Source organism: Triticum aestivum, chromosome 2B, assembly GCF_018294505.1.
Source record: "Triticum aestivum cultivar Chinese Spring chromosome 2B, IWGSC CS RefSeq v2.1, whole genome shotgun sequence".
Taxonomy (NCBI): domain Eukaryota; kingdom Viridiplantae; phylum Streptophyta; class Magnoliopsida; order Poales; family Poaceae; genus Triticum; species Triticum aestivum.
Window position 1 is genome coordinate 655168700 of NC_057798.1, and position 14982 is coordinate 655183681.

Here is a 14982-nt window from a genome sequence, read left to right on the forward strand (position 1 = left end):
TTATAGGATTGAGTGTATTCATAAAGAAGAGACGAAGCCATGGTATTCGCTACTGAGACCGGTGAATTGGTGTCCGGATTCAGATGAGCCCGGGCATGAACAATTCCACGATTTGAAAGGAAAAAAGAGTTCAATTTTTTTTGTGGTGCAAGATGCTTCTTTCCACGGAGTTCACGCACAGGAGCATCTTGCACAAAAAAGTTCAAAAGACTTTTGTACGGAGTTCACGTATAGGAGCATCTTGCATAAATGTTTTTTTTGAGTTTTTAAACTTTTTTCCCTTTCAAATCGTGATACTGTTTACCTCTGGGTTGAATTATCTATCGTTCGCTACTCTTCTTCAGTATTGAAGTGGTTATTTACCGGAAGTAGAGTCGGGCCCACATTTAGCGATGACTGCCGAGACCCACGAACTGTCAAACACTGACGGACAGAGAAAACACTGAAGCACACACATCCACGCGGGGACAGCACGACCGACCGCACGCACACGCGCGCATCCCCGGCGACGTCACCGGAGGGAGACGGCGACGAGCTTCGGTCCCCGCGACCTTCTCGCCGGAGCTCCCTAGGCAGCCGCCGCCATGGCCCGCCGGTCTTCGTCGTCCTCCTCGTCGGGGACGTGGCGGTACCTCAACCCCGCCTACTACCTCAAGCGGCCCAAGCGCCTCGCGCTCCTCTTCTTCGTCTTCGTCGCCGCCACCTTCGCCTTCTGGGACCGCCAATCGCTCGTCAGCGAGCACGAGGTGCGCTCGCCCCGTCTCGCCCCCGGAGAATTCTCCCCTGATCCGGGTCGGAACCGCGGGGATCTGATTGAATTTGGTTGTTGCGGCCAAGTAGCTTCGAATTCGTCTCGGCGCTGGTTGGGCGCTGGATCTGGGTGTAGCGACGACGACTTGTGGCTAGAGCCGTCGGGATAAATGGGTTTAGGTTTATGCTGCGTCTGCCTATCTGGGGTTCATTTGGGAGAGATTGTGCCGAGGATCTGGCGTTCCGTTTGAATCTTGACGCTTTTGTCTGAGATTTGATCTTTTGAGCGAGTGGATCTTATGAGGGACCACTAGGCTACAGCTCAACTATACGTGTGTAACGATTATTGGTATTAGCTTAGAATTCTTTCCAGCTTTGACTGTAGATTTGGCGAAGAATTGTGCGTCTTTTCTTTCCAATCCTAGAATTAGTGGGATGAATATGGGTACAGTGAGGTACTTTAGCAGCTTAGATTTTTCTCAGGCGGGAAGACCTTAACTGTTCTAGTTAATCCGGGGGAATAATCAAGACCTTGCCATGTTTCTCAATTACTATATGGTGTAGATTTGGAGAACTGAATACTCCCTCCGTCCGCAAATACTTGTCATCAAAATGGATAAAAAGAGATGTATCTAGAACTAATATACGTCTAGATACATCCCCTTTTATTCATTTTGATCACAAGTATTTCCGGACGGAGGGAGTACTAGTTAGAACATTATTATACATGGCACATGCAACTTTATGATTGTGGTTTGTAGTGAAACTGTTCGAATAGCTGTTGTATTCTAAGGAGCGGCTGTAACTGTGATTGCCCTATTATGTTAGTATAGTCAATTAGTCATGTAGAGACTCATATTGGTTTAATCTTGGCGAGATACTAATGTTCATTGGGACTTGTTATGAGTAATTAAATAATTTGGTGGATGCGAGTATGTGACACGTGAGCTGTACTATTTATCGTTTGTTAGATATGCTAGTTAAGTTGATCCAGTTCTCAGTAATCGGATGAGTGAAATCTGAATTGGATGTAAGGTTGATATCCCATCTGCTAGTTAGAAATGCTATTTATTTGGTCTTTTCTCTAATTTTGTAGTGCCCTTCTTGTGTGAGAGTGAATGAAGGTATAGTATTCAGTCAAGAAATTTTGGTAACGGCTCATGTATTTGACGTCATCACGGATGGCAAGGTATAGTCTATAGTGTGGCATTAGATTGTTGTAGTTCATTGCCACTGTTACTGTGATCAGTAGGTATAGTTGGGAGTTGCGTGTGTATGGCTGTACAGTGACATATTATTTGATTTAATTCAACTATTCCTTATCTTTCTGAAATATGCATGTACCTCTTACATTCCTATATCACTTGAGTTCCTTGTCAAATCTCAAATGTAAAGCTTAAGAACCTGAGCATCACTATAATTAGTGCTATCCAAAAGCAGCATGTGGCCAAGTTGAATTGTGCTTGTTGGCATGATAGCTACCACTGGCGGAGCTACGTGAGGGCAAAACCAGGCCGTGGCCAGCCCAACTCCCGGGGGAAATAAGAAATTTGTACATGTAACCAATCCAGTAGGAGAACTAACCAAAGTAGCAGTGCATGTCTCCTCTGCATGCATCCATCCAGCACCGTCGACTCGCTTCAGACACTGACTAATGCCTAATTAATTGTACGGTTTAGAATCAAAAATATTTTTGGCCCGCCCATCTTATTTGTTGTAGCTCCGCCACTGATAACTACGGCTGCTAAATGTGAATGAATAATGATGAGGTTTTGGGATGCACTTGATAAATGTGTTCTTGCCGCTTCATTTAATTGGTACCATCTGTACTCTGTAGACATGCAGTTCAGCATCGAGTGTCATTTTATATTTCATTATTCATTGGTTGTTTTTCAACCTTATTTACTGTGTTAATCTAATTTCTGTTTTCTTGTGTTGCAGTCTGAGATTTCCCGATTACAAAATGAAATAAATCAGTTGCATGGTCAGGTATGTACTATTGCAATTTTTGTAACTTCCATACTGGTTTACTTTATTTCTTCCTTTTAATCAATATTATTCTTTTTCCTTTTGAAAATTTAGCGCATTTTCTGTCTCTGTAATTTTTTCTGTCTCTGTAGTTAAGGAAGGCTGGTATTCTACTGGAAGAAATTCCAGCAACTGAAATTCCCAGAAAAGATCTTGTAGAGATTGATCCTATTAATAATGAAAGGAGGGAGAAGGTTAAGGAGGCTATGCTCCATGCCTGGAATTCCTATGTAAAGTATGCATGGGGAATGGATGAGCTTCAGGTATGCTTAGTATTCTGCTCTATAATTTGTTTTCATTTTCAATTTGTCTCGAAAAACTCTACAATGTTTTCGTTCTTCACCCTTTCAGCCTCAATCAAAGAATGGTGTTAATAGCTTTGGCGGTCTTGGGGCAACCCTTGTGGACTCTCTAGATACACTGTATATAATGGGCCTACGAGATGAGTTTCAGAAGGCCAGAGAGTGAGTTCCCTTGTATTGAACCATGCAAAGATTTCAAAATGCTGCAGCTGGTTCTTTCATTTCATCCATTACCGAAATTAGCATTTGATTTTAGTTTGCTTTTATGAAAGTTCAGTTCTGTACATGAAGCTGTGCTGTCATCTCCTTTTATATTACATGATGTATAGATATGAATTCCCTAATTTGGAAAGTAAGCTCATTATATACTCGAATTGGATGGCCTTGGTATCCAGTGGCTTGTCGGCCTGTTGATGGAAGGCACACCATAAGGAGGTGCCAAGAATAACAACACTGCTTGTATAGCTGGCCACCCAAAAAGGATATCTAAAGCTACCAATCTTTTAAAGACATATTCTATCTGGTCCACTGGAGCTTAAAGATATGCATCTAACTAATTAGGCTATGTTACCTTTAACTTCCTAATGTAAAGATATGCATTGGACTAAATCAATTTGTAGGATATGATTTTAGCAATTCCATAGTTCTCATGGCCCTCAGGGGTGGCCAAAGGGGGCTTGTCTAGGGCGCATGGCTATTACAAGGCTTATTGGGCATTTATGTATTTTTTCCATTCATATGTCCATATATTCCCTCTATGTTACAGGATAATCCAAAGGGTCTTCTTGACTATCTTTTTGTTGGGCAGTCTATTGGTTTCATGGCTTTCATCTGTTCTATCCATGCAATAATAGATTAATATTTTATTAATGTATTAGATCTTTAGTGTCTCCGTTTCTTTTATGTCGTCTCACATCATAGTATTCCTTGCAGCCATTTGAATACTTTGTTGTGATTTATGTCATACTCCGGATCTGACTTGTGTCCATTTCATGATAATAGCTGGGTGGCAGAGTCATTAAGCTTTGACAAGGATTATGATGCAAGCGTTTTTGAAACGACCATAAGGTTGCATTACAAGGTTTATCTTTGTTGTAGTATTCTTGCAAAGGGCTGTATAGGTCTATGCCATATTGCCATGTAGCCATATCACGTTATTATTTACTAGCTTAACTCTCTAAGCTTCTGTTATCTATTCTTATTTAGGGTTGTTGGAGGTCTCCTCAGTGCATATGATATGTCGGATGACAAAGTATTTCTCGAAAAGGCGAAGGATATTGCTGATCGATTGTTACCTGCCTGGGATACAACATCTGGTATCCCTTATAATTCAATCAACTTAGCTCATGGCCGAGCTCATAATTTTGGATGGACCAACGTGAGTAACTGATGCTCTATTTTCCATTAGGGACATTTACATTTGTGCCCCTAACTCGAACCCACTACTCAGATTTGCCCCTAATTTCGAAGGATGCTCAAATTTGCCCCTCTACCGTTAGGTGCACTTAGAAATGCCCTTCTGTGCCGTTACCGTCTGGTCAAAGGACTTTGACTGTTAACTGGACATTTTGCCCCTGACTCCATGTGTCACTTACAGGTGGGACCCACTCGACAAAAATAAATGGGAAAAACTCTTTCTCTCACCACCTCTCTCTCACACACTTACATGTGGGGCCAAACAAAAAAAGAAAAAGAAAAAGAAGACTCTCTCACACAATCCCCCCCTCTCTCTCCCTGACCCGTGGGCCACTTGAGTCTTGTGTGGCACGGCCGATGATGGCCATCGCCGGTGAGGGGCGGCACACCTGCGGTTGAGCACCAAGGTGGCGGAGGCAATAGTAGTCGCTACCGCGGCAGCACTGTGAATCAGGTGGTCCATCGAGGGGTGGCGCACGTGCTAGCTCTGTTGTTCTCTCAAAAAACAAGAATGTCCACAGCTCGCCGCCGGCGTAGTTCATCATTTTCGCAGCAAGAGTCGATCCCAAGCTTAGAAAGCATGCCCATTACCTTCTTATATCCCTATAGAGCCTCCCGTATGGAGGAAATCGATGGGAGTGTCGTAAATCATTGGATCGGCCTTCATCTTCTCCGCCTCCGATGTCGCGCCGCCGCGCCTCGATCTCCTCGTCTAGGCCACCCCGATGCTCTCTGTCCGCTTCCTAGTCAAATATTGATGCTTCTATGCCTGCTAGATCCCTCGCCCCGAGTCGTCGCCCCGCGAACAGCCGCACCCCCGCCTAGCGCCGCCGCTCGCCGCCGCAAGCAGTTAACGTGGCCTGGGTCATTGAACGCCGTGCAGCTTGCTGCTGTGATTCCTGACCACGCCGGCATGCTCGCACCTCACACTCCCCCTCCTAGCGTGTTCCTGAGCCATCTAGTAGTACGCCGGCGTGCTCACACACTCGCCGGAGTACAATATGTGACTGACCGGTAGGTCCGGGCTTGATAATTAGATTAGGCTTAATCCTATTAGTTCTTATTGACGTATTTCAGACACTGACCAGTGGTCCCCCCATTCTAATAATCCAATGAATAACGTTTCAAAAAATAATAAAACAATGACAGGTGGGCCTATGCCTAGAATTTTTAAGATATATTTTTTCTTTTTCTTTTTTTGTTGGGTCCCACATGTAAGTGTGTGAGAGAAGGAGTGAGAGAAAGTGTTTTTTCCATTTATTTTTTTATAGTGTGGGACCCACCTGTAAGTGACACATGGAGTCAGGGGCAAAATGTCCAGCGAATGTCCAGTTAACGGTCAAAGCCCTTTGACCGGACGGTAACGGCACGGAGGGGCATTTCTATAAGTGCACCTAACGGCAGAGGGGCAAATTTGAGCATGCTTCGAAATTAGGGGCAAATCTGAGTAGTGGGTTCGAGTCAGGGGCACAAATGTAAATGTCCCTTTCCATTAAGTACCTACTGCCGCTGCAAGTTCCTTCGAAACATGAATATTACAATCATGTTTATTTACCAGCATACCAGTAAGCTTCAATTTTATACCAAGGCCTAGAAATCCATCTCAAGCTTCAATGCACAAATACACAAGTCATTAACATGCTACTGAGCGTTGATCTCTGTGGTGCAACTTACCATTGAGAATCACTATCAAATATTGTCTTTTTTTATGATAGATTTCACCTGAACCTATTTTGTTTTCTGTAATGGACAATGAATCATATGCTTTATTATTTCTGCAGGGTGATAGTATCCTTGCGGATTCTGGAACAGAGCAACTTGAATTTATAGCTTTGTCCCAAAGAACCGGAGATCCTAAGTATCAGCTGAAGGTTAGTATTTCATTCATCGTATCAATTTTATGTAATTTGCTGGGACAATTCTTGTTACCAAGTGTTGTAGCTAGTTTTGTGCAAAACATAGCTACCAGCCACAAGCAAGAGTGGGAAGTTTTCTTGTTGGATTCGTAGTGCCAATCTACTGCTATTTTTTGCTAGTAAAATTCCCATGTATGTCTGGCATGTTTATACATTCAAATCCATCCTATATGTCTTCTTTTTTTGCCCCTTTTTTTCAGTATTGATCTCTCATGTTTGTTGCCAAAATATGATTCTAGGCAGAAAATGTCATCCGACAGCTTCAGAAGATATATCCAAGTGATGGCTTACTTCCTATCTACATAAATCCTCAATCAGGGCAAGCATCATACTCAACAATAACATTCGGTGCTATGGGAGATAGGTAATGCTATTTGTCCTACTATTTGAACCAAGTTATATTCTTCCTCAAATAGTGGTGCTCTATTTTTGCTATTCAACTATGTAATATTTTGTGCAAATTGTTAAGCAAGTTTTATCTATCTTATTGGACCAAGGATAATTTTTTATCACATATTCGGTTGATATGACTCCAAAAGACAAAAAGAACTCATATTTGTATGCGCGTTTCAGCTTCTACGAGTACTTGCTCAAGGTCTGGATTCAGGGGAATAAAACCGAGAGCGTAAAACATTACAGGTGCAGGCCTGATTTCACAATTCATCATATTCCTTTTCATCATTTTTTAGTGAAAAGTCCATTTATTCTGCTTTGTAACGTGATTAACATTTCCATATGCGGTGCTTAACTCAGACAAATGTGGGAGACATCAATGGAAGGTTTAATAAGCTTGACCAGGCAAACTACACCCTCTAATTACACATATATCTGCGAGAAAAGTGGTGGCTCCTTGTCTCACAAGGTAAAGAATCTCCATTCTGCTGATTGTCAGCAGGATGCTTTCTAAAGCTTATCTGTCATTGTCTCTCTAAAGTTCTGACTGGTTCAGCTTGTGACCGACACAGATGGATGAACTTGCATGCTTCGCCCCTGGCATGCTGGCACTTGGAGCCTCTGGTTATGGGCCTGAAAAAGCTAAACAAATTATGAATCTGGCAGAAGAGGTAAATCCTCTTAAGGAATCTCATTTCCGTATCCAATATTTCTAATTATTGCATATGGTTTTGTTCTATTTGTCCATCTGATTTCCTTTTCCTATTCTCTTTATAGCTTGCTCGGACCTGTTATAACTTCTACCAAACAACTCCCACAAAGTTGGCTGGAGAGAATTATTATTTCCACGCTGAACAGGTAGTGCGCGGGCCCTTATCTTCTTTCTAGCAATCCAGTACCATGGCATCAACTCTTTTATTAAAAACAATGTCATCAACTAATGGTACTTTCCAACTCCATAGGATATGAACGTGGGCACGTCATGGAATATCCTGAGACCAGAGACTGTGGAATCACTTATGTACCTGTGGCGCCTTACAGGGAACAAAACATACCAAGATTGGGGATGGGACATATTCCAGGCATTTGAGAAGAACTCCCGCATAGCATCTGGATATGTAGGACTAAGAGATGTGAGTTTTTAGTGGCACCTTCCATCCTCGAATTTCCCCACTGAAAACACCTGCCTTACACTACACAAAACTTACTGCAATGTTTCGATCTCAGGTGAATAGTGGTGAAAAGGATGACAAGATGCAGACCTTCTTCCTAGCAGAGACGCTGAAGTACCTCTATCTACTGTTCTCCCCTCCGTCAGTCGTATCTTTCGACGAGTGGGTCTTCAACACTGAAGCTCACCCTTTGAGAATCGTTCCGACACATGGTAGCAACGGCCAGTCAATTGAAACTGCAAGGCCAGTGGTCCGACCGTTCGGTAGGAAGCAAGGGAAACAGGGGTAGGCCTGAACAACAGAGCAGAGGATTTTTGCATCCGCCATGTGATTGTGACCTGCCTTGTTGAGAACGTTACGTTACGATGGGAATTTCTTCCTGCAGCGGCAAGGGTTGCAAATCACGGCACTAGGCTATTTAGGCAACACAATTGTAGGTAGAGCATGATGGATAATCTGGGGCATGCTGAACCTTCAGGGTATAATCGAAGATCAGCATCCCCATGAAAGTTTTCATCTTCGAACTTGCCAACGCTCTGCGGGTTATTGATTTGCAACACATATGTAACTTAGTGTCCATAGGTTGTTGCTTTCATGGGGCTCTCCTGGAGTTGTATCCTTGTTGTTTTGATTATATGATATATAAAAAGGGTTGTGTTTCCTTTCAGTATCTACATTTTGTTAGGGCTTTTGGAGAACTTACTACATTTAAGAGAAAAGGGTATGTGGGCCTGTATTTGCAGACTGTTTTCTGTGCTACTTGGTGAGAATATATATTCATGGTACATAGTAAAGATGTGAAATTAAAATGAATAAGCAATCATAAATAATCAAACCGAAGAAATTAATTTGCTTATTTAGGAGGGTCAGTGTCAATTTCTACTTTCTCTGGGTTAGAATATTTTGTTGATTCATACACATGTTTGGTGGCGTGTCTATTTTTCTGACTGGACATCCAAGATGAAAATTAATCTAGATTCACAAAGGCTAGCTGTGTATTGTGTTTCATTTTGTAACCAACGCCGTTTCGCCTCGGGCATACATAAACCATAGTGCATCGGAATATTCTAAGGAAAAACGTGGCCGTATTTTCATACCATGGCCAGTTACTTACTTTCAGAGTCAAGGTGGTCGTATTTTCATACTACCAGGCTTGTGATGGCCTAATGCTGCATACATTGGAGATGCCCTAATGCAGCTTATATATGTTAATTCCTCGGCAATAACTACACCTTCTCTGCAAACAAACAAAAACAATAGCCACACTGGTAACAAGGAAAATAAAAGGCAGCAGCTGGCGTGTGGAGTTTGGTGAAGCAATGAAGTCTGCACTCACACCCAATCTATAAATAACTACCTTGGTAGAGGTACTTCTCTTTTTGAGGTAACTACAGTAGAGGCGTGTGACAGTGTGAGGCAGTCACACATAATGTCAGTATGGAGAAGTCTAAGAGGAGAGCACAACCTGTGTCCAGCACAATGAGTGCAATGCCGATACTTGAGTGGGGACATCTTTTAGAAATGGGATTTGGAAATTTCAGTTAGAGTTAGAGACTATTGACACGTCCAGTATCATAAGGAATTGGAAGCACACTCGTCTGCTGTCGTGCTATGTGGAGATAGGTGTCTTTCCAGATACGAAATCCTCAAAAAACAATGTCCTTTTTAGTTAGAGGATCCCCGGGTTTCTTGAGGAAAAAGAAGACCCCTAGTTTCATTAACCATACGGGGATTAAAGTGGCACATGAAAAAAGGGAACGGGATGACAACAGTTGTTCCCTTTTTCTTTTTTATTTGAAACTAAATGGCAACAGGTCAATAATCAAGTACAGAGGTAGAATCCTTGTAGTTTCAAGGCGTACTCTAAAAAAAAGGTATTACCCCCATGATTTACTAAAATATGGAAAATGGCCACTGAAGCCAAAGATAACAAAACAAACCTTCTAGCAGAACATACAGACATGATCTATAAACTTGCCAGTGTAAATGACATTACTATTCTCCCATCCATTAGCTGTATCCTGCGATGAGTGGGTCTTCGATACTGAAGCTCACCCATTAGGAGTCTTGTAATACATGATATCAAACCAACCAACTAACTCTGCAATGTCAGTGTCCAATTGTTTTGGAGGAAGCAGGGAAAACAAGGGAAGGACTCAGAGGGTTATCTTCATGTCTCGTGCTATTGTGACCTGCCTGGTTAAGAACGTTACGTTACAGGCGGAATCTCTTCTTGGAGTGGCAAGGGTATTAGGCTATTTAGACAATAAAATTATATGATACTCCATACATGATATATAAAAAGGGTTGTGTTACCTTCCAATATTTGCATTCAATTGAAAAAGGTGTCGGGGGCTATATATTCATGGTATATAGTAAAGATGTGGAATTAAAATGAATATAAGCCATCATCCATGATCAAACCCAAGGAATTATTATTTTTATTTAGGAGGGTCAGCCTCAATTATGAATTGGCAATTCTACAATCTTTGGTTTTGAATGTTTTGTTGATTTATCCACATGTTTGGTGTCGTACTGCTGTATATATTCTTCTGCCAGGCCATCCCAAGACAGAAATTAATCCCACTTCACAAAGTCTAGCTGTGTACCCCCCCCCCCCCTCTTTAACCAACACCATTGTCATTTGGACTATGATTGATAACATGTAAATCTGCAAGGGCATCCATAAACCATAGTGCATCGAAATATTTTGGTACAAAGCCAGTGACCGTATTCTCACACCATGGCCATTTACACATTTCACAAGCAACATGGCGGACCAGGCTTGTGACGGTCTGATGTCGCATATACATTGGGATGTCCTAATGTAACTTAGAGGTGTTAGTTCCCCTTGATGATAACTACACTCTTTTCGCAAAAACAAAACAATAGCTACACTTGTATAAGAAATAAATAAAGTAGGTGGCATGTGGAGTTTGGTGAAGCAATGAAGTATGTGCTCACACCTAGTCTATAAATAACTACCTTCCTCATGTAGCTGAAGCAATGCCGGCAACTATAATAGAGGTGTTTTCCCTTTTGAGGTGACTACAGTAGAGGTGGTATAGTGGTATAGAGGTGTGTGACAGTGTGAGGCATGGAGAAGTCTAAGAGGAGAGCAAAAATGTCCATGACGATGAGTATGGCACCGATACTTGAATGAGAACGTCTTTTGGAAATGGGATGTATTGGAAATTTCAGCTAGAGTTAGAGGCCGCTAACATGTCCAGTATCATAAGGAATTGGAAGCAAAGCAGCACCTTCATGTATAGATTGTAATCATTAAGCAAGTAAATTTTGGATGTTGAAATTGTACGACACATACACCGTCTCATTTCGGAAAATAGTGTCCTTTTAGTTAGAGGATCTCTGGTTTTCCTTGAGAAAAAGAGGAACCCTGATTTCATTAACCATATGGGGATTAGGTCCTTCAGGTCAAAATAAGGAACAAATCCTCAATTTTGTGACCCAAATAATAACATATCTTTTGTCTCATTTCACTAATCTGTTCAGAGCGAAGAACATCTACCTGGTCAAAGAGTAATACTCGAACTAACAAAGGTTTATCAGAATGATCTCTTTTCGGGAAATAGGTTGTCCAGGAGGATGTCTCTCATTTCAACGCACATTAAACAATCACAATGAAAAGCATGCATCCTTAATCGCATAGAGCACCCTGGATTGAACTTTTGTAGATTATGGCTAATAAGAGTATTCTCGATGGACTATACAATAAGAACTCACACTAAAGAATTTGATCATTAACTAAGAACTAAAAGTGATTTGGTCTTCAGTTAGAAACAAGTATTCTAGGCGTACCGATTTGAAGGTTCAACTGCCTATGGTAGTTAGTAATGCATACTTCCATGTGGTCGAAACAGGCTTTCACCCAGCTTTAAGCCCAAACAGTCAAACCAATGAAAAGTGGTGAGTAAATCCCCATACAAGTAGGCCAACAGAGAAAAACGACATCCGAGAGCGTGGCGAGAACGACACCCACTCGACCGAGCATGAAAACAGGAGTTGTCATACCTAACAAGAGGCGACCTAGATTACCGGCCAGAACTAAACCGCGCCGCTTGGGAAACCACCGGACCCTGATGCACCGAACACACCAAGCTATTGCGGGAGAAATGGTATCACAGGGCCTATATTTGGAAATTGTTTTCTACGCTACTTGGTGACAGTATATTCATGGTATATAGTAAAGATGTGAAATTAAAATGAATAAGTGGTCATCCATAATCAATCCCAAGAAATTCTTTTGTTTATTTAGAAGGGTCAATCTCAACAATGGATTGGTAATTCTACAATCTTTGGGTTTCAATATTTTGTTGGTTTATACACATGTTTGATGCCGTGTCTATTTTCTGTCTGGCCATCATAAGATGAAAATTAATCTCAATTTAGTGACAGATATAGAGAGACATTTGGGGCATGATAAACCATATTTTTGCACCATGGTCATTTACTCATTTTCATACAAACATGGGGACCAGGCTTGTGACGGTCTGAGGCGGCATACATTGGAGATGCCCTAATGCACGTTAGCAATGTTAGTTCCTTTTGATGATGACCACACTCTTCTAAAAAAAGTTAAATTCATAAGAAAGAGACTTGAAGGCAGCAGCTGGCATGTGGAGTTTGGTGAAGCAATGAAGCCTGCACTTGCGCCCAGTCTAAATAACTACCTTACTGACATAACGACAACAATGCTAGAAACCATGGAAGAGGTGTTTTTCTTTGCGGTAACTACAGTAGAGCTGTGGTAGATGTGTGTGAGGTGTGAGACAATCAAACATAATGGCATTACAGAGAGGAGAGCAAAATGTCTAGCACGATGAGTGAGGTGCCGATACTTGAGTGGGGACATATTTTACAAATGGGATGCATTGGAAATTTCTGCTGGATTTAAAGGCCACTAATACGTACAATATCATAACGAATTCGAAGCAACGACGTACCTTCCCGTGCCTTCTAGAATTAACGCTCAAGCAAATTTGGATATTTTCTCAATATTTTTTTGGTAAACAAGTATTCTAGGCACACTGATTTGAAAGTTTAGTTACCGTTGAAAGAACATGCGGTGCCCCCATGTTTGGTTTTGGTAATTGATGACAATCTCTATGGACTAATGGTTGTCTTGAGTTGTATTTGAATGATTTGTCCATAGGCTTCTCTTGAAGTCCATGTGTTGGTTTCAAGGAGTTTTTGAGTTGACCAAGGTGCTATTAAGGAATTATCCAAAGATTGGTCATGCGAGTGTTGAGCTTATTGCAAGCATGTCTTGAAGAAGAAGGTTGTGTGATCATTCATGTTTACCTTCAAGACATCATCCAAATGAAGAGAGTTGCAAAGATTCAAGGTTGATCAAGACTAAGTCAAGAGTGAATCAAGTTGATCAACTCACAAAGCATAAAAGATGTACCGAGAGGGATCAAGTGATCCCATGGTATGGTAAGCATTGTCCATTACACTTTATGTACTAACCCATGGTCTATGTGAGAGTTGTATGTGGGGTTAGGTACGTATCCATGGGCTTGCGTCAAGAGGAAGATATCATACAACCCATGGAAAGGATGACATCAAGTGGTGATCGTCATCAAGATTGCCGTGTGCAAGTTCAAGTGGAGCATCACGAAGAGATCAAGTGCTTGAATCTTGCCATCCATTGTGGTGTCAATGGACTTGTGAAGATGTGCCGAAGAGTGGCTCACCCATAGTGAACTATGGGGGAGCAATCATCTAGTCTTCATCGAGCCAACGCAATCAACAAAGGTGGTCCAACTTGAGGAAGTCAAGATTGTCTTCATCTAGCTCAAGTGGACCATGTGCAAGGCAAAGGTTTTCCCTTGATAGGTTTTCTATTTTACCGGTCTTGTGGTGGTAGTTGGGAGACCGAGTTATAGGATCGTTTGCCGTACTATCAAGGGGGGCTCTCAAGTTGGTAGCTTGATCGTATCGTTAGTAGAGAGCTCAAACCATTGCATCCTTGCATCATGTTTCTTGGTTCTTGTTTGGTTATCTTTGTGAGTCTTAGAGCTTATGGTCATCTTGATGACAAGCTTGAGTTCATCGAAAACGGAGTTCGCATGCGTCTTCTATGATGTTTCCGGTGTTGGAGGTTTTACCGGTCTTATCCGATGAAGGGTTCTCACCATTTTCTTATGGTACTTTTCTCATTTTCTTATCCTTGATATTTCTATCAATATTGTGTTAGCCCATGTCGTTAGCTTTCCAACAAACTTGGTTTCGTTGAATTCGGAGTCCGTTTGCAAAAGTTGTGGCTGTTTTGGTAAAGGCTGCAGCGGTACTACCGCGACTAGAGCGGATGTAATTTTTTACTACCGCTCCAGAACGGTACTACCGCTGCTCCTGAGCGGTAGTACCGCTCCAGAGCAGTACTACCATGGCTCCTAAGCGATAGTACTGCCCCGGACCAAAATCTCGTGTTTTCTCTCTCGTTTGGGCTGTTTTGACCGTGCTAAGCGGTAGTACCGCTCCTCCAAGCGGTAGTACCGCTTGTGCACGACCTGAGCACATAACGGTTGGATTCAGGAGGTCCTATAAAAGGGGGTCTTCTTCCCCAATGAACCTAATCCTTTGAGCTCGTGTTCTTCCCCCACTGTTGACCTTCTTCGAGCTTGCTAACTCTCAATCCCTCCAATGATTCTTGCTAGTTCTTGAGGGAAAAGAGAGAGGAGATCTAGATCCACGTTTCCACCAATCACTTTCTCCTCTAAGTGAGGGGAACCCCTTGGATCTAGATCTTGGAGTTCTTCGTGTTCTTCTTTCGTTCTTCCTCTCATTTTCCTCCCTAGCATTAGTTGCTTTGGTGGGATTTGGGAGAGAAGGACTTGGGCACTCTGTGTGCCCTTGCCATTGCATTTGGTGCATTGGTTTGAGTTCTCCACGTGATACGTGGAAGTTACAAGTTGAGAAGATTATTACTCTTGGGTGCTTGGTGCCCTTGAGCTTGTTCCTCTTGGGTGCTTGGGCCCCCTA

General features: G+C 42.2%; 1 protein-coding gene across 2 annotated transcripts; it reads left to right on the plus strand.

Annotated features, from left to right (window-relative positions):
• The first annotated feature begins 411 nt into the window (after positions 1-411).
• On the plus strand, positions 412-8644 carry LOC123046524 (mannosyl-oligosaccharide 1,2-alpha-mannosidase MNS1). Of its 2 annotated transcripts, XM_044469922.1 has the most exons (15): positions 412-746; positions 1847-1939; positions 2692-2739; positions 2871-3041; positions 3130-3242; positions 4083-4148; positions 4287-4458; positions 6278-6367; positions 6652-6776; positions 6986-7051; positions 7166-7274; positions 7378-7476; positions 7583-7663; positions 7768-7938; positions 8033-8644. In XM_044469922.1, the coding sequence occupies exons 1-15, from the start codon at positions 585-587 to the stop codon at positions 8264-8266; spliced, it is 1800 nt and encodes a 599-aa protein (XP_044325857.1). In that variant the 5' UTR covers positions 412-584; the 3' UTR covers positions 8267-8644. The 2 variants fall into 2 exon arrangements, with proteins under 2 accessions (XP_044325857.1, XP_044325858.1); XM_044469923.1 differs by lacking the exon at positions 1847-1939 and having other exon boundaries at positions 414-746.
• Positions 8645-14982: the final 6338 nt, after the last annotated feature.

Coding starts and splice junctions, on each gene's coding strand:
- LOC123046524 (XM_044469922.1), top strand. CDS start 585: ATGGCCCGCCGGTCTTCGTCGTCCTCCTCGTCGGGGACGTGGCGGTAC. Junction 1,940..2,691: donor ACGTCATCACGGATGGCAAG/GTATAGTCTATA, acceptor CTTGTGTTGCAG/TCTGAGATTTCCCGATTACA. Junction 6,777..6,985: donor TTCGGTGCTATGGGAGATAG/GTAATGCTATTT, acceptor TGCGCGTTTCAG/CTTCTACGAGTACTTGCTCA.